At 41.8% G+C, this 20,707-nt stretch overlaps 1 protein-coding gene across 1 annotated transcript in view; it reads left to right on the top strand.

The window, feature by feature from the left end:
- capn7 (calpain 7) overlaps positions 1-20,707 on the top strand; it is a 114,396-nt gene that overhangs the window by 28,636 nt on the left and 65,053 nt on the right. Inside the window, exons 5-7 of the mRNA XM_028817888.2 lie at positions 11,163-11,363; positions 13,838-13,924; positions 14,747-14,873. Of these exons, the coding sequence (XP_028673721.1) occupies positions 11,163-11,363; positions 13,838-13,924; positions 14,747-14,873 (415 nt within the window). The remainder of the gene's footprint in view (positions 1-11,162; positions 11,364-13,837; positions 13,925-14,746; positions 14,874-20,707) is intronic.

Here is a 20,707-nt window from a genome sequence, read left to right as displayed (position 1 = left end):
TTCTATATTTCTGCATAAATATGACCTAAAACATCATCAGATTTTCACTCAAGTCCTAAAAGTAGATAAAGAGACACCAGTTAAACAAATGAGACAAAAATATTATACTTGGTCATTTATTTATTAAGGAAAATGATCGAATATTCCATATTTGTGAGTGGCAAAAGTATGTGAAGCTCTAGGATTAGCAGTTAGTTTGAAGGTGAAATTCAAGTCAATGGGATGACAATCAGGTGTGAGTGGGCACCCTGTGTTATTTAATGAACAGAATCTATCAAAGTCTGCTCATCACAACACATGTTTGTGGAAGTGTATCATGGCACGAACAAAGGAGATTTCTGAGGACCTCACAAAAAGAGTTGTTGATGCTCATCAGGCTGGTAAAGGTTACGAAACCATCTCTAAAGAGTTTGGACTCCACCAATCCACAGTCAGACAGATTGTGTACAAATGGAGGAAATTCAAGACCATTGTTACCCTCCCCAGGAGTTGTCGACCAACAAAGATCACTCCAAGAGCAAGGCGTGTAATAGTCGGCGAGGTCACAAAGGACCCCAGGGGAACTTCTAAGCAACTGAAGGCCTCTCTCACATGTTCATGTTCATGAGTCCACCATCAGAAGAACACTGAACAGCAATGGTGTGCATGGCAGGGTTGCAAGGAGAAAGCCACTGCTCTCCAAAAAGAACATTGCTGCTCGCCTGCAGTTTGCTAAAGATCACGTGGACAAACCAGAAGGCTATTGGAAGAATGTTTTGTGGACGGATGAGACCAAAATAGAACTTTTTGGTTTAAATGAAAAGCGTTACGTTTGGAGAAAGGAAAACACTGCATTCCAGCATAAGAACCTTCTCTCATCTGTGAAACATGGTGGTGGTAGTATCACGGTGTGGGCCTGTTTTGCTGCATCTGGGCCAGGACGGCTTGCCTTCATTGATGGAACAATGAATTCTGAATTATATCAGAGAATTCTAAAGAAAAATGTCAGGACATCTGTCCATGAACTGAATCTCAAGAGAAGGTGGGTCATGAAGCAAGACAACGACCCTAAGCACACAAGTCGTTCTACCAAAGAATGGTTAAAGAAGAATAAAGTTAATGTTTTAGAATGGCCAAGTCAAAGTCCTGACCTTAATCCAATCGAAATGTTGTGGAAGGACCTGAAGTGAGCAGTTAATGTGAGGAAACCCACCAACATCCCAGAGTTGAAGCTGTTCTGTACGGAGGAATAGGCCGGTGTGCAGGACTGATCAACTGTTAGCGGAAACGTTTAGTTGCAGTTATTGCTGCACAGGGGGGTCACACCACATACTGAAAGCAAAGCTTCACATACTTTTGCCACTCACAAATATGTAATATTCGATCATTTTCCTCAATAAATAAATGACCAAGTATAATATTTTTATCTCATTTGTTTAACTGGTTTCTCTTTATCTACTTTTAGGACTTGAGTGAAAATCTGATGATGTTTTAGGTCATATTTATGCAGAAATACAGGAAATTCTAAAGGGTTCACAAACTTTCAAGCACAACTGTAGTTGTATATGACTCATGGCTCTTAATAGTTTTGAAACATCACGTAGCTCAGTTTCTTTCTGTTTTTGTCCCTTTTAATGACTCATTATTTTCCTGAATTCTGAATGACACGCATACAAAGCCCACAAAGCAAGAGCCATCTGTGCTCAGATTTCCAGGTCACAACCGCACACAGTCACTGGTCCAGACGTAATACGATGGTCTGAAACCACAGCATCAGGTTGTTTGGGTTTTTTCTTTCTTTTTTACGTTTTTTGGTCACTGTGGTGGGCCGGCGCCCTGGCTAAGATTGGCTCCGGCAGACCCCCGTGACAACGTCGTTAGGATATAGTGAGTTGGATAATGGATGGATGGATGGATTTTTTGTTCATTGTAATTATTTAGCTCAGGGGAACAAGGCCAGACTGAAGCCATTTGGAGTTTTTATATCCATGGTATTTACGTGAACTTTTATAATTCCAGTTCCAGTACAGCTGTGTCCTTAAACTGACAGCCTTATTAGACTCCAATTTTAGTTACGCAGTGGAGAATTAAAGCAGACGGGATACAGCAGACCACTACTTGGAGTGCCACAGCAAAGGGTCTGAATACTTCAGTACGAGAGCGAGAGTTCAGTTTTTATATTTTTAATAAATTTGAAAACCTTTCTAGAAGCATCATTGCACTTTGCCATTCTGGCTCATCGAGTGTAAAGCAGTGGGTTAGGGTTAGGGTTAGGGCAAATGAAATCTACAATACAGTGAAGTATTAAGAAAGTCAATGGGTTTTCAGACTTTCTGAATCCACAAAGTATGACGTAGATTTAGATTTTAGATATACTTTATTTGTCCCCAAGGGGAAATTAAAACTTTAGTGAAGCTCAAGAAGAAAACAAAATGTATTTTTAATATATACATATTGTGGGAATATGGGTCCCTGTCGACCCCTGAACCCACAGACAACACGCCCAAACACCAGGTAAAAGTCCCAATATTAAATTTACTATAATAATAATGTGCACAAAGCACCTCCACAATACTCAATAATAAATCAATAATCAATCAATAATGAACACAAATCCTCCACTCCACCCAGCAGCTCTGTCGCACTTCCTCCCAACTCCGGCTCAGTCTGCTGGGGTTTCCCACAGTCCTTTTCTATTCCTTGACCCAGAAGTGCTTCTGTCCCTCAGTTCATGTGATTTCATAGCACTTCCGGGTCAGATGGAAAACTCCTTCTCTTCAGCCCGGAAGCACTTCCTTTCTTCCATCTCCGTGACTTGGGAGTACTTCCGGGCTATAATAGAAACCATTGTGCCTCCCTGCAGCGTCCCCTGGCGGCCCCCACGGTATCCAACAGGGCTGTGCAGTAAAACTCCATTGTCGATGATGCCCTGCTGGAAATCGGGCACCTCCATATTGCAGGGAGGACTCCATCTAGCGCCGTGGGGGTATTGGCCGGGATAAACTGCCGGCCATATATCACAATATACATATTGTGAAGGGCATTATATTGGCGCCCGACCCGGCACAGAGAGACAGGGAGGCACACGTAAAAATACAACAAATATTTATTTTTCTTCAGCTGGGGGGACACATCTTCCCTGTGCCCCTCAGCCACGACACAGTCCCTTTAAGCACAAACAAGTCACCAAAGTGTTCACAAGCATAATGGTCTTTACCACCACTCCTCCCGACAAGCGTTGTCCTCCTCCTTCCGAATCTGGCTGCCAATGGTGGCTGCTGGCTCCCTTTTATAGCCCACCCAGAAGTGCTTCAGGTGATTGAGATCCGGCTGCACTTCCGGGTGGGCTTCATCCCCTCCCACATGGGCTCAGGAAACCATGCAGCTCCCCCTGGCGGTGGCCACAGAGCCCCACAGGGCTGAGCTCCGGAGTCCCATATCTGTGGCCCCGATGAAATAAGGGGGGTTGCCACCAAATGATCCGGGGGAAGTTGTATGCTGCCCACAGCTGTTCCCCTGGACCAAGTGTCGAAGGGGCGTCCCAGCCGGGCATGGAATTGGCCGTCCGCCAGCCACAATATACAAACACACACACATATAGTGGAAACAAGACAAATCTGAGATCCTAAAGTGTTGACGCTGTAAGGCGAACCCACATATTTAATTTCTAGTCATCTTCTAACACGCTTATTCCTGAACAGGGTCATGGACTCGCCTGCCTGCCTGCCACCTCATTTGTTGACTTTGATTTTTGGGGGTCCCTCCGTAGGTTGATCCTTTTCATTTCCATCCTTTCGTTCCTCACACTTTACCATATTATTAGAGATGGCTAGCAGGATGTTTTTTCCTATTGAGATCTGACGAGTTTTCAAAGTGTTCCTTTCATTTCTTTTGTTTTCTTTGACTACAGAGGGTCCAGCTTTCTGGGTCCACAAATGGAAGTCACTGTTCAGAAGTCTGTTCCATCCAAGTAGTCTCTCAAAGATGAGGACTGGCCCTGCGCTCTGTTTTGTACGCTCACTTTCACTTCAACTCAGAGTTCAGTCGACTTTGCAGTTTATCTGCTTGACCCCAAGTCTGATTGTTGTGGTAGCGTATTTTAAATCTGCTCAAAATCATCAAGATTTTTATTTATTTATTTATCTTTTTTTTTTCTTTTGTTCGTGTAAAATAAAATTTTGGTTTGTGTATTCAGTTGTCACATATTCAGTTCCATTCTTTTTGTAATATAAACTTGCCTGAGTGCAGTTTTCGAGGGCTTACACTTACTAATGTGCTCTAATGTTAAATCATTGAAACCATTTCTTATTTACACACAGAAACACGTAGTAAAAGTGAGCTACTTCAACAATTAACATGAAAAATCCATTAAAATATAATTGGTGTGGCCGTCTGACAGCAGAGGAGTGGAAAACAAAAATTCCAGTTAGCAGCCTTCCGGTTCAGTGAAGTCACAAAGTCGAGCAAAGCCGCACTTGATTACTTCTAAGCCGAGGCAATCAGTGGACAAGACGCCCTGACAAGTGTTAAAGGTCAGTCCCCCACAGTATAGTAAGGTCACAATGTGAGGCTTCATGCATCTTTTTGAGGCTGTGTGTGTTACCTACCTATGTGGCACTTGCCCTGGCTCTAGGAATGCTGCCCACTGTTCTGTTTGTCAGAGAGGCGGGTATAATAAAGTAGTCCTACGTGCCACATTTGTGGATTGCTCATTGACTGATCGTTAATCCCAAATTGCAATGATTTGCACGCATTTCCAGACCGTTTTGCTTTAAGGTTTTTTAGATTGAGAGCCAAGTTCATTCAGTGCGATTGTAGGACAGTTCTAAGTGCACATCTGTGATGCCCCAGTGCCCACAGCCATGGGCACCACCCTCTGCTGAGATCGAGATGGACCAGGGTGAGTGAGGCATTGGACAAGAGTTTCATTTCAGAAGTGCAACAGAAATTTATTAAAAACAGAGAATTCAAGTGTTCAGAGTGCTACAGTACATTCCATAAATAAATCATCATATTTTTTTTATAAACAACCATCGGTCCTGCTCCCTTTTGCAGCTCAACAGAGCCGATGCTTCCTGTCAAGTCCTTTCAAACAGAACATCTTGTGAGCATTCAGTCCTCCATTTTGTTCTTCTGTTTCTTTCTCTCTAGCATCTTAACTGCCTTCAACCTTTTATCCCCATTTACTTCCAGCTGGTGCCCATTAATTACTACACTGTTTACCCAGTAATCACAATTCAGCTATCACACGTGTTCACATGTGCACCAAAATGAAGGACGGGTTAAACTGACGGGCAGTGCTTCTTCTTCTTCTCCTTTCGACTGCTCCCGTTAGGGGTTGCCACAGCAGATCATCTTCTTCCATATCTTTCTGTCCTCTGCATCTTGTTCTGTCACCGCCATCACCTGCATGTCCTCTCTCACCACATCCATAAACCTCTTAGGCCTTCCTCTTCCCTGGCAGCTCTATCCTTAGCATCATTCTCCCAATATACCCAGCATCTCTCCTCTGCACATCTCCAAACCAACACAATCTCACCTCTCTGACTTTGTCTCCCAACCGTCCAACCTGAGCTGACCCTCTAATGTCCTCATTTCTAATCCTATCCATCCTCGTCACACCCAATGCAAATCTTAGCATCTTTAACTCTGCCACCTCCAGCTCTGTCTCCTGTGCCACCGTCTCCAGCCCATATAACATAGCCAGTCTCACTACCGTCCCATAGACCTTCCCTTTCACTCTTGCTGATACCTGTCTTTCACAAATCACTCCTGACACTCTTCTCCACCCTGCCTGCACTCTCTTCTTCACCTCTCTTCCACAATCCCTGTTACCCTGTTGATCCCAAGTATTTAAACTCATCCACCTTCGCCAACTCTACTCCCTCATCCTCACCATTCCACTGACCTCCCTCTCATTCACACACATGTATTCTGTCTTGATGGTCCTACTGACCTTCATTCCTCTCCTCTCCTATCTCCACCTCTCCAGGGTCTCCTCAACCTGCTCCTTACTCTCACTACAGATCACAATGTCATCAGCAAACATCACAGTCCACGGGGACTCCTGTCTAATCTCGTCTGTCAACCTGTCCATCACCATTGCAAATAAGAAAGGGCTTAGAGCCGATCCCTGATGTAATCCCACCTCCGTCACTCCTACCGCAGACCTCACCACGGTCACACTTCCCTCGTAATTATCCTGTACCACTCTTACGTACTTCTCTGCCACTCCCGACTTCCTCATACAATACCACAACTCCTCTCTGGTCACCCTGTCATATGCTTTCTCCAGGTCCACAAAGACGCAATGCAACTCCTTCTGGCCTTCTCCAAACTTCTCCATCAACATCCTCAGAGCAAACATCACATCTGTGGTGCTCTTTCTTGGCATGAAACCATCCTGCTGCTCACTAATCATCACCTCACTTCTTAACATAGCTTCCACTGCTCTTTCCCATAACTTCATGCTGTGGCTCATCAATTTTATCCCCCTGTAGTTACTGCAGTCCTGCACATCCCCCTTATTCTTAAATATCGGCCCACCAGTCCACTTCTTCTCCACTCCTCAGGCATCCAAGATTCCATCAAACAATCTGGTTAAAAACTCCACTGCCATCTCTCCTAAACACCTCCATGCTTCCACAGGTATGTCATCTGGACCAACGGCCTTTCCATTCTTCATCCTCTTCATCACTGTCCTTACTTCCTCCTTGCTAATCTGGTGCACTTTCTGATTCACTATCTCCACATCATCCAACCTCTTCTCTCTCTCGTTCTCTTCATTCATCAGCTTCTCAAAGTACTCTTTCCATCTTCTCAACACACCCTCCTCACTACGTTTCCATCTTTATCCTTTATCACCCTAACCTGCTGCACGTCTTTCCCAGCTCAGCCCCTCTCTGTAGCCCACCGGTCCTTTTCTCCCTCCTTAGTGTCCAACCTCTTATACAACTCATCATACGCCTTTTCTTTAGCCTTTGCCATTTCTCTCTTCACCTTGCGCCTTATCTCCTTGTACTCTTGTCTACTTTCTGCATCTCTCTGACTATCCCACTTCTTCTTTGCCATCCTCTTCCTCTGTATACTCTCCTGTATTTCCTCATTCCACCACCAGGTTTCCTTTTCCTCCTTCCTCTGTCCAGATGTCATGCCAAGCACCCTTCTTGATGTCACCCTTACTACATCTGCTGTAGTTTCCCAGCTGTCTGGTAATTCTTCACTCCCACCCAATGTCTATCTCACCTTCTCCCTAAACTCCACCTTGCAGTCTTCCTTTTTCAACTTCCACCATTTGATCCTTGGCTCTGCCCTCACTCTCTTCCTCTTCTTGATCTCCAACGTCATCCTACAGACCAGCATCCTATGCTGCTTAACTACACTTTCCCCTGTCACCACTTTGCAGTCTTTAATCTTTTTCAGATTGACTCTTCTGCATAGGATGTCATCTACCTGTGTGCATCTTCCTCCACTCTTGTACGTAACCCTATGTTCCTCCCTCTTATTAAAATACGTATTCACCACAGTCATGTCCATCCTTTTGGCAAAATCCACTATCCTCTGACCTTCTTCATTCCTCTGCTTGACACCATACCTACCCATCAAATACACCATTAAATAACCTAACCCATTAAAACACTCCTGGACTCGACTTATCACAGCATTGCGTCAATTTTCCTGTTCCTAATTTCAAATATCATTGGCAGGTTATCAAGACAGATAATGATAATTAGTGAGTATTTGCTTTGGAAATCCTGTTTTATAGATGATAATGTCCTCTTAGGTTCATCAGACTCTTTATCCTTGATTCGAGCCAAAGCAGTTTTGCAGCTGAGGGCACTGTGGTCAGAATCAGAGTAAGCTGCTCCCTCCAAACCTGGAAGAGAACACTTTGTGCCCTTCAGTTAAATAGTAGGGCTGTGCTGATGGTAATATAATTACGTAATTGCTGATCATAGAAGATCATTGTCCTTTTGAGATTTGTTCTGCCTCCATGTATCCAATACAAACTCTTCTCCTGTCTGTCTGTCGCTGTCTTATCTGTGCATTACTAACTTTGCCACAAAAACTAATTAGGCCAACTTCCAAAGTTCCTGCTCACATAATGTTCATTTATCCAAATATGTAAAGCATTCCGTGACCTCCGAGGTTGGGTTGGAAGCTTGTGCTGATGGTGCGTACAGAGAGGTGAACAAAAATACGGGTTTTGTCATCAAACCCAATAAAACTTCCCCCATCTGGGCACATTTTGACCTTTAACCTGTTGATAAAGAAAATTCGAATAATTTGAACAAACTTATCAGCCCCGTACGTTTTAAAAAGGGTAGCCAGCAAAGCAACTAATACAACAAACCTGAAGAATAACCTGAGAAATAATCACCCAGTTTAATTTTACTCAACTTGAGGCCTCAGCAACAGTGAGATCTTCAGGCAGGTAGGGCCCAGCAAGGCTGCTGGAAGTTTCAGAACCTTTTGCTCGAGTATCGTTATGTGATCATGAAAATAAGAGATGGCGACTGCTTACTGAGAGCGTGGGTGGGTATTTAGCAGTGGAAATGGTCCCTTTACTCAAGATGGGAGAAAAATGTTTCATTTTGTTTTTTGTTTGTTATTTCCACATTTCTTTTTTTATATTTATAAACTTTTATTAAATTTATTAAAAGCATATAACATTCCATACAATCGAGTCAAACTAAACAAACCTAAATTCAAATCAACCTCCACCCATGAGAAAGGGAGGAAGGCCAACAACCAGAGCAAAACTGTTAAGAGTAGTAAAGAGAGAAAGGAGTCTTTCTCCCCACAATGAATGCGTATTGTAAAATGTCATTGATTAGGTGGTCCTGCCAGGTTTTTAAAAATGTTTTGCACAGATCCTCTAAGAGAGAATTTGATTTTTTCCAATTTCAAATCATATACAGTAATCCCTCACTTATCGCGGGAGATAGGTTCCAAGGCCGACCGCGATAACTGAATTCCGCGAAGTAGGGACACTATATTTATTTAATTATTTAACGTGTATTTAGACGTTTTTAAACCCTCCCTGTATTGTTTACAACCCACCATTTACTCTATTAAAAACAGGGACAACTGCTAAGCAATATGAAATCGGTAGATAAGTTTACACTTACTGTATAGCGAAGTACACGTAGCAGCTTGTAGGCGGTCATGACGTCGTCGACCTTGTTGCAAAGATTCCTAAAGCAGATTCCATCCGGACTACTGCCTTATCACGTCCACTTGCAACTCGTTTTGCACCCTGGTTAAAGGACACTGCGGCCGTAGATCTTGTATGCTTTTCCTCCTTTTTAAATAAAAAGAATCGATGTCCTGCAGCGGTGTAGCTGTTCCCTTCCTTCAACATATCCAAAACTTTTACCTTTTCTGCAATCATTTGCATCTTCTGTTGGTGCTTGGACACGGCCCCTGAAGCATTAGCACGTTAATGATGAATGAGTGAGATGAGACTTCCTGGTTAATGCAACACTCCGTCGCTGAGCCAATCAGCAGCACACAGGAACTTAACTGCGTGTTCTGATTGGGTAGCTTCTCAGCCATCCGCCAATAGCATCTCTTGTATGAAATCAACTGGGCAAACCAACTGAGGAAGCAAGTAAAAAGACCCATTGTCCGCAGAAACCTGCGAAGCAGCGAAAAATCCGCGTTATGAATTTAGATATGCTTACATATAAAATCCACGAAGTCGTGAATCCGCGAAAAGTGAACCGCGAAGTAGCGAGGGATTACTGTATAACATCAGTTACCCACTGACTTAAGAGAGGAGAGTCAGAATTCTTCCAATTGAGCGAGACAAGTCTACATGCCAATAGTGAAGTAAAGGCCATGACGGTTTTCTTGTCTTTCTCCACTTTAAACCCCTCTGTGATCCCACCAAACACAGCTGTTAATGGATGAAGAGGGATTGGGACACCAAAGCTGTGTGATAGGCATTTAAAGATTTTGGTCCAGAATGATGCTAATTTGGTACATGCCACCCAAAACATGTAGCCAAATGAGGCTGGAGCTCGATTGCAACGTTCGAAGTTTGCCTCTCACCCTGGAAACATTTTTGGACAATTTTAAACAAGAGAGATGTGCTCAATAAAAGATTTTAAGTTGAATAATTGAATGTTTTTCTCATATGGAGCTCGAACGAATTCTGTGCATGGCTGCCTTCCACTCCTATTTCTGAGATACTGAGTGAGAAATCCTTTTCCCACTATACTCTGGGATCTTTAAAAGGAAGGAAGGGACTTTAAAATGTTTTTATATATCATAGAAATGCTGCCTGAGTCCCCCAGACTGATCAATATCTCTTCTGGAATAGAAATAGGAGGGAGGTGAGGAAAACTGGGCAGATTTCGTTTAGCAAAGTTACTAATTTGGAGATAGTGGAAAAATTGTGTTGATGGGAGATTAAATTTGGAGTGTCATTGTTCAAAGGATGCAAAGACATCATTTATATACCATCCATCCATTATCCAACCCGCTATATCCTAACTACAGGGTCAAGGCAGGAAATGAACCCCGGGCAGGGCGCCAGCCCACCACAGGGCACACAAACACACACACACACACTAGGGACAATTTAGAATCGCCAGTGCACCTAACCTGCATGTCTTTGGACTGTGGGAGGAAACGCATGCAGACTCCATGCAGGGAGGACCCGAGAAGTGAACCCGGGTCTCCTAACTGCAAGACAGCAGCGCTATCCACTGCGCCACCGTGCTGCCATTATTTATATACAATTCTCTTATTGATTTAATCCCAGACGTTTTCCAAACATTAAAAACTGCGTAAGTCTGAGAGGTTGGAAAAAGATGGTCATCATGTAGAGGTGCCACAGATAAAATATCCTCTAACTTGAAGTGCTTCCTATATTGGGTCCGTACTCAGAGAGAGTGATGCACTGTTGGGTTCTTAGTGTGTTGATGATAACTTGTACTTATTGGGGCACAAAGCAAGGCATATAAAGACGTGCTGCAGGATTTCATTTCAATGGCAGACCAAGCCTGTGTCTGTTCATCTATTTGTGTCAACGTCCAGGTTTTTATAGCTTGTGTGATTGCCGCCCAGTAATAAAATTGAAGTTATTTCCTAATTTGAATTGTGCGGTGAAAAGGACTGAATCCATTTTATACTTTCTGTCAGTTTTCACTTTGATTGTTTCTGCTTTATTTCAGAGCAGAGATTCTTAAGGATTCCATGTGTAAACCAGTTCAGAAGGAAAAACCATCTTTGCAGAAAACTTCTAATCCGGGCCGAATCTTTCAGCCCTTGGGACCGGACTTCTCTTTGCAAGATAAAGCACAGCCAGTGTATCCCGTCCAGTCCAGCAAACCACAAGGGCAGAAGTACACATCTGAGGAGATTGAAGTTTTAAGGTACCTTAAATGGCAGATCAGGTACAGAGCTCTCAAATCTACGACTGTGTCATAAGCAGTGCACTCATGTGTGTCACCTCTCCAGCGTCACGGGTTGGTTTTGGACTGCAGTGTTTTCTTATTGAAGGTAGTAAGTTTTCATGTGCCCATACCCCCCAAGTTTTTATGGTAGACTGAAGTAGAATTACAAGCAGTTCAGAAGTTTCAAAGGCTTTTATTGACAATTCCATGAAGTTTTTGCAGAGAGTCAACATTTGCAGTCTTGGCCCTTCTGTCTTTTTCAAGACCTCAGCAATTCACCCTGGCATGCTGTCTGTCCATCAACTTCTGGGCCAAATCCTGTCTGATCTTTCATAATCAATGCTATGGAGTTTGTCCGAATTGGTGGGTTTTTGTTTGTCCCGGCGCTTGCTGGACTTTCTTGGGATCCCTGAAGCCTTGATCCTCTCTCCTTGAAGTTCTTGATGGTCCGATAAATGGTTGATTTAGGTGCAGTCTTACTGGCAGCAGTATCCTTGCTTGTGAAGCCCTTTTTGTGCGAAGCATTGATGACTGCACAGGTTTCCTTGCAGGTAACCTTAGTTAACGGAGGAAGAACAAAGATTTCAAGCACCGTCCTCCTTTTAAAGCATCCAGTCTGCTATTCTAACTCCATCAGAATGACATTGTAATCTCAGGCCTTGTCCACATCGACACTCTCACCTGAGTTAACGAGAGGACCACTGAAGGGCTGACAGGCAGTGGAAGTTTGTTTTTTGGGATGAAGTTAATTTTCATGGCAAAGAGGGACTTTGCAGTTAATTGCAATTCCTCTGATTCCTCACTTCAGAACTTTCTGGAGTAGATTCAAATTGCCATCATAAAAATGGGGGCAACAAACTTTGTGAAAATGAATATTTGTGTCATTCTCAAAACTTTTGGCCACGGCTGTAAACATTCAAGTATTTAACCGGCAGTGGACGAGCTCCACCAACATAAGACATTCCTCGGAGACTTCTAGAGCCTGTGCTTCTGACATTGCATTCCTGGCATCTGACAACTGGTCGTTAATCTGCTTCAGAGCCGATGAAAGAGTGGAAAATCTGAACTTATGTACCTTTATAAAAATTCAAAGAACAACAGGTCAGCAAATTATTATCTGATGAGCGTTGAACATGAATGTAAAACTGACCTTCTTAAGGCCAGATCTTATACTCCGAATTCTCCGAGTATGTAGGTTATAAGGCCAGTAAGTGACTGCGGCCACCTGTCGTGTACACTTGTGAGTGGTTGTTGTACCTCTGCCTGTATTGTTGGTTTTAACAATGTCAGTCAGTCAGTCATTTTCCATCCCGCTGTATCCTAACACAGGGTCACGGGGGTCTGCTGGAGCCAGTCCCAGCCAGCACAGGGCACAAGGCAGGAAACAAACCCTGGGCAGGGCGCCAGCCCACCGCGGGGCACACATACACACCAAACACACACTAGGGACAATTTAGGATCACCAGTGCAACTGTGGGAGGAAACCCATGCAGACACGGGGAGACTCCACGCAGGGAGGACCCGGGAAGCGGACCCAGGTCTCCTTACTGCGAGGCAGCAGCGCTACCACTGCGCCACCGTGCCACCCTGTTTTAAGAATGTAATGTGTGATAATATCTGCTGAAAGTTGAAAATCACCCTTGTTCCAAAAATAATGCGGTCCACTACTTCATGGACCCAATTCAATGGCTACCTCTCCTGACTAATTCTGTCCTTAACAAACACTTTGGTGCAGTCCTGCTCAGGTTGACAGAACGTTCTAAAAATGTTTGAACACCTTTATGGACATCTCTGCCAGTGTGGCTGAACCTTATGTCATCTAATTTATACTCGATAGAACCCAGAAGAAAATAAGTTAGGAGGCCTGTGATCTTTAGAAAATGTAATCAAACTTCCAGCTGACGTGGAGTAAGCCGGGTGGCCACTCTGTAAGGCACAGATGCTGGTTGGTGTGCGTGACTGAGATGGAGTCATCTTGCGCAGAGTATGTCAGGTTTGATTCTGTTCCACTCAAAGGCCAAGCAGCCATGTCAGCAGCTCACAATCCGAATTTATAGATTTCACTCCAGCTTATTCTGTCACAAATAATACAAATTTGATTGAGTGTTTTACTGTTGATGTCGAACATCAAGCTTTCCGTTGACTGATTTGGTGCTGATTTCACATTTTGCCCACCTGGTTAAGTTGAGCCCAGTGATGGCTGTGCGGTGTATCTTGGTGCTCGGCAGGTTCATTCACCAGATTAGTAGGAAAATGTGAAGAGAGCTGTGCGGCTACACAGTGCGACTTTCAAAGATAAAAATAACCAAATGTGAAAGCTAATTTGCAAGCTGTGCTTGACGGTCCATTCTCACAAACTGAAATACAATAAGTTAAGACTTAACTTGAGTTATGTTAATACTGCTAAAATTTCATTACTCTTCAAATTTAACTGTTGTTTGCTTTATTTACAGGAAAACTTCAAAGATTAATGGCATAGAATACGTTCCATTTATGAGTGTTGATCTGAAGGAGCGTTTTGCCTTTCCTGTACCGTTTTCGTAAGTTCTCTTAACATTTTATGGACATTTGCATTTCAAATATTTTTTCTTTCAATGTATGCTTTATCTTTGCTTTCATACATATACAGGTGCTGGTCATAAAATTAGAATATCATGACAAAGTTGATTTATTTCAGTAATTCCATTCACAAAGTGAAACTTGTGTATTAGATTCATTCATTACACACAGACTGATGTATTTCAAATGTTTATTTCTTTTAATGTTGATGATTATAACTGACAACAATTTGGAGGGTCACAGAAAAGGGTCTCAATACTTTGGCAAAGGAGAAATTTCAGTTCTTAATACATTTGCATACCTTTCTGAACCTACGCTGTCACTTTGTCATTAGGGTGTGTTACGTGCAGATTAACAGGCAAAAATGGTACATTAATTAATTAAAAGTTAAATCTACAACACAAAGTGTGCAGAAAGTGAAAGGATCAGAAACCTTTCAGAGTCCACTGTACACTTCATGTTTGTCATCATAATAATACAAGTCATCTGACCCTTGAGGTGGTCACAATAAGTCTGACCCCCCCCCCCCCCCACCTCCTTCTTGCATACAAATCTTTGAAACAAAGTAATGAATGGAGCATAGATGAGGATATATTAACAGAATACAGTAGCTGCAGATAAATTAAGAATACAACATCCACCATATACTGTATAGAGGTTATTAAATGACTGAGAACTTAACTTTAGTAGCAGCAGATTCTTCTGGATTCCAAAATCAGTCATGAGACACTGATAAGATAATATTTCGAGTGCTTCTCTGAACACTAACAGCTTATCTTTTGCATGTTCTTGTTTTATTAAAGAGACAAATGTGGAACACTGGCATTGTCCCCCAAACAAAAAGCAATATTTTCAAGGTGGGTCCGGCCTGATGAGATATGCAACAACCCAACCATGATATTCACAGTTTCCAGCTTCAGCATCAAACAGGTTAAGTTTGAAATGTGTTTACTTTTGTGTATTTCTCTTTCTTTCATAAAGTGAGTTATGTTTGTCTGAAAACTCTAAAAGGTTGAGCTCTGTCCTTATTAACTGTCCAAATTAAGGATTAGCTGTCCAGATTGTTTGGATAGGAGCCATGCTTTTGGGGGGGTAGTTCTACAGTAGTGTCGAGACAAGAGGTGTAATGATTTCTTAGACATTATTTGTGATTCAGTGGCATATTAGTATTAATTAAGATGTGTTAAAACCGGGCAGGAATTTAACTGATTTTAGCACAAGGCTGCAACACGGCGAGATGTGAACAAAGTGAAGGAGTCGGCATACTTTGAGACTCTGCCATCTTCCCTAATTCATTTGGGTTTCCACAGCAAGGTTATTATAGTTTTGCCTTTTTATATTAGTTTGTATTTCTATATTATTTCTGACCTTACTTGGAAATTCAGTTTAGTTTTAGTTTTCCTTCATCGTGTATTTTTAGTTTTAATTTAGTTTTTATTTAACAAAGACATTTCTATTTTATTTTTATATATATTCGTTTTAGTTGTAGTAATTATAGTACGGCTAAAGTGCTGCTATGGAGTTTAGTGTTTGTGTCACAATGAGACAGAACTGTACACTTAACGGGTTTGGATATAATATGAGTTTAATGTTAGTGAAAGCTTACTACACTACAATACACTACATGGCTTACTATTTGGTTTTGTTTTTGTCTGATAAAAACAAGCATAATCAAAACCAGGCACTGAATATGAACAATCGTACACAATTTTATAATTTTTAAAATATTTTCTATGTCATTTGTGCTAACCAAATCTGTGCTGCCTGCTGGCACTTTTTTCCTTTTCCCTTTATTGCCCAGAATGGGCCAATTTGTAATGAAATTTAGGTGAATTTTAAGGTGTGAGGGTTTTCTATTCTAAATGTCTACAGAACATATCCTGCTCGAAGACAATGTGCTTATAATGAATGCCTTCAATATTGCATTCAAAAATCTCAAATACTGGACTGTGTTATTTTCTACCAGCCATATTGATCTCTGATTCCATCTCAGGCACAATTTAGAGACAGAATTTTGCACCTGCAAGCCTGAAAAGATATCAAAAATTAGAAGACAGAATCTACACACAGGTGTGATCATGAAAATCACAGGAGCTTCGAAAGAACAAGACTCTTAGGCCTGAATCAGTGTGCAGACCCCACCTAGCTGTATTAAGGAAAATATAGAAAAACAAGCATGTAGTGTCAAGGTTAGTGGCAGTGAGACTTGAATAGCCCACCATAAGAACAGTAAACCCATAATGAGCAGAGTAAGAGCAGGTAATAGGAGTATGGACAGGCACAAAACGACAGAGACAGCATCTGAGATGAGGAACAATATATATACATGATCTCAACCAGTTTATCCAGAGCAGGATCACAGGAAACCTGGAGCCTACCCCAGCAGGTTTGGATGCAAGGCAGGAAAAATCCCTGGTATGCAATACGAATGATATGGCTGATGTTAAGAAGATATTTTAAAGCATAATTCTGCTACTGGATTATTTTCATAATATCAGATATATTGAGCTGTGAATATGAACTAAAAAAGATAAATTAATAAATATAGAATAAATACAAAAACACATTAGTATGTTTAGCTTTTCATCACTTTGTAGATTCTCTTTGCTTACCTACCTACCTGTAGTTCAGTAGAGATGTTGCCAACTCAGGAATTTTACAAGGTTTGTATGGCTTTGTTGTTAAACAACGTTTTTAAAGCAAAAGTGATTGGTCAGTAACAATATGCTGATCTTGTATGATGCCCTTGTCAGTCTCTCGATCAGTGCCGTTTTATTTTCAAAAATCAGTAGTGGTTTCCCCTCGACTTTGTTTTGTACTCAGAAATGGGGATGGATATTTGAGGAGTAAACCACAAGACAATGATTATATTATGTACAATAAAGAACCATCAACATCAAATCAAATTAATAATATAATGAACAATTATTATAAAAGTAAAGTTGAATAAATCGGACTCTGCTGCTGCATGAATAAAAAAATAATCGAGAATGTGTTCAGGTAAAGTACTACTTCCGGTTGATGGATTTGGCCCAAAAGTTAATACAGATGTACAATTTTGGTGTAACAAACACATGCTAAATTTCATCCATCTATCTAGTTGCGTTTTTGAGTTATCGTGTTTATATGCACACACACACATACATAGTTCCAAAAAAGGTATTTTCGGACTCGGGGAGTACTAAAACGTCAAGATTCATCAAAATCTCGAGGTCGAATTTTTTTCATGATTACTTTCTTTATACTTCGTATACTTTGTGTGCAAAATCGCAGGTGAATTACTGTCAACAAAAAGCAGGCACCAGAGAAGTAAACTGAAACGCTACTTACTCGTGATTTTTCTGTCCATACGTAAAGTTTTTGATGACCAGCACATTCTGATTTCAGGTGTTTGAATTACATATTGATATACAACCAGTGCAAAGAAAGGTGGCACGTAAATCGCATTCTTTTCCACAGGCTTTATGCGCACATTGAGCTCGCTCTGTCACCACAAATTCTGTGTGAACTGCCACCCTCCGCCACACGCCGCCGTTCACTAGATGAATATGTGCGGGTGGCTGGTGGTGGATGACTTTCAGTTTTAGAGTTAAAAGTTATAAGGGTTAAAAACTAACAGCAAGAATATTCATTCAAAAATGAAAACTACAAATATTTTAGTAAATTATTATTTTATTTCAGTTAGTCTTTCCAGCTACTTTAATTGTTTTATTTAGTTTTAGTTTTTCTTTTCGGTTTTGTTAATTATTTTATTTCAGATTGTGAAAATGTTTTTTAATAATAGTTTCAGTTTTGATTTTAGTTTTTGTTAACTATAATAACCTTGGTCCACAGGCACCTAATGTGTTCTCCCACTCTGACTTGCTGCTTGTTTGACTGGTAATGGCGATATGAGCAGAGTGAAGGTGTTTGTATTTGGGTGCTGATTTGGACAGACATCCTGTCCAGCGATGCTTTGTGTGTTGCATTTATTGTTGTGAGAATAGTCTGAGGTCTCAGCGTCACTGTCCCGGAAGTCACATCGACACACATCACACAATGCACTGTGCTGGGGAGTTCAGGGTAAGCCTACAATCGGATCACTCTTGCACTTAATTAGCAATGAAATGGCACCCTTTTGTACAAATACGATCTATTCATCCGCACAGTTTCCTTCCACATTCTGGTTTGTGTTAGAGTCAGGATTAACCAGGAACAAGTGCAGTCCATCTTAAACACATTCTTAGCCACAGGGTGAATCCTTTGTGCAGTGCGTGCCACTACTGTGCACTGCCATTGAGATTCTGTAGATGGCAGTGCTGTAAAAGGCTGGCATTTCAGCTCATAATGTGAACTGAATTTCAAAGTACGATGTCTGGATGTTAACATGGAGCTTTTGAGTAGCTGCTTCCATCCGGGATCTGTTATTGTTAATATCTCTGAGCAGTGTTTTTTTTTCGGTTCATAGGGTCAATGTTGTCACATGTACCAAGAAGAGCAACGTTCCAGCTTGCATGTCTTACATCTAAATAAAGCAGCTTTGAATATCAAGCTAAAACAGTTTGACAAGCTGATTTTATACATTCTGCAACCGTAACATAGGTAGAAACTCAACAAGGATAGAATCATGCAAACTTGTGCCGTTCAGGAGCCCAACACATATAGGGGTACTTCCACTAATGTAATAAGGGGTCCCCCAAGTGACCAGGAGGTCTAGTAGGATGCCAATTTAATGTAGAAGAGTTGAATGAAAAGTAATGCCTCCTTCCCAACTACCCGTGAAGGGATGAAACTATTTTAACCCTTTGCGGTCGTTAGGCCAGAAAACTGGCCTTAGTAAAAAGTGCGCTATAGGTCGTCAGGCCACCGCTGGTGGCCCTGCAAGTTTCTGACCGATTTGCACAGTCGCCTGGTCGAGAAAAGTGGACTGTGTTATTCCTACGTGCTTGAAAAAAATAACTGCTGTAATTATTGGCGTTTTTTCAATAATTAATTACGACTAATGTAGCGTGACGTTGAAAATTAAATACGACTGCAAAGGGTTAAAAAGTCTAAATTAGCCATCCTAATACAAAGTGTGGACAAGAAATGTGAGGATTTACTTCATGAGATAGAAGTACATCATAAAGGAGAATAGCTGCATCAGATATCTCTCTATTATAAAAGGAAATCCTGGAACGAGACTTTCTTGGAGATAATTTCAGGTCCCAAGAGGCAAGACTTTTTGCCAAGAGATTTGGACAAGTCCCGCCCTCCTCTCAAACATTTACAAGCACGCCCCACAGTCCAATCACTTCTCATTTGTGTGATTGCTATCGTCAGAGACAGTTCCTGCGCTCTCGGCTCCAATCGGGGTCAGAAATAAAAGACAAAGAGTAGATGACAAAGTAGAACGTTGTAAAGAGGTCCAAAAACGTTGGTGCGATACACATGCAGAGCAGGTTAGAGATTACGAAAGTACTAAAATTCGAAAATCTCAAAAAAATGATAGTAAAGATCACATTAGTGATAACAAATGGAAATTATTACTCAGTGAAATGACAGAACATCGAAAAGAGATTGAATATATTGTTCGGATTTAAACTTTAAGTTGGAGACATGTAGATCGTCTAATTCATGTTGCCATCAGGGAAAAATAGTGTTTCTTCCCAGTGAAGAGGCGTATCCACGAGAATTAAAAGATTTGTTGTTTGGTGAAAGTGAAATCCATATACGCGAGTGGCAGAGATGCAGAGTGGCTGGCACGTAGCGCAGGCCGAGGGGTTGGTGAGCGAAGCCCCCTTGGTTTGGAGTTTAAAATATGAGCTCCAGTTTAAATACAGTGGAACCTCGAAATACGAACACCTCTGTATACGAGAAATTCAAGATACGAGGAAAGTATGAGCGAAAAATTCAGATCTAAATACGAGCATTGGCTCGCATAACGAGCCACGAGCCAGGCTGTGGGTATAGCTCGCCGCTTAGCGAGGGGGTGTGGTAGCTGTAGCGAGCCGGAGGGCGATCTGCAGTGTGGGCGTTTATCACCTAAGTGCACAGGTGGGAAACTGCCCACATCCATGATTGTTCCTGTGGCTGATGGGCTGCAGCTGCCATGTCCTCCCCGCATATATAGAGAAGCGCGAGCCGGTTAAGGGGGAGAAGAAGTAAAAGAAAAGAGAGGAGAGAGAATGGAGGTTGCAAGAGGAGGCAGGCAGCAGTAGGAGAAAGTCGGTGCGGGAGAGCAAGCGAGTGCAGGCTCACGTGTAGCTGAACAGGCGAGCCAAACAGCTGAAGCAGGACGGTGTAGAGAAGGTCAGCTGCATTAAGAGCGTCTCGCCTGTTGCAGAGCCCGCATGGGAGAAGCAGGTGAGACGCTGACGCTAACAGAGAAGAAGCACCGGGGATTGTCATCTGTTTTTTAAAGACTGCTTCTTGTTGACGTTTTAACCTCGTGTTAAAGGATTGTTATTCTTGTGTACTTTAAACCTCCACTTCACAACTGTTTTAAGGATTATTTATTTAAAGATTTAGTGAATGCTCTACTGCACTTTAGACACCTGTTTTGATTCTTTTAATATTCAGTTATATTATGTACCAGTGTTATTTATTAAAGGTAGACTACAGTATATATTATTTATCAGTGTTATTTGTTAGGAAAATTGATTTTTATGTTAATATTTTTGGGGTGCGGAACGGATTAACTGGATTTCCATTATTTTCGATGGGGAAGTTTATTCTAGATATGAGAAATTCGCTATACGAGCTCAGTGCTGGAACGAATTAAACTCGTATCTCGAGGTTCCACT

Source organism: Erpetoichthys calabaricus, chromosome 13 (assembly GCF_900747795.2).
Source record: "Erpetoichthys calabaricus chromosome 13, fErpCal1.3, whole genome shotgun sequence".
Taxonomy (NCBI): domain Eukaryota; kingdom Metazoa; phylum Chordata; class Cladistia; order Polypteriformes; family Polypteridae; genus Erpetoichthys; species Erpetoichthys calabaricus.
The sequence above is the reverse complement of the archived record's forward strand: the minus strand, read 5'-3'. Positions and strand labels throughout refer to the sequence as shown.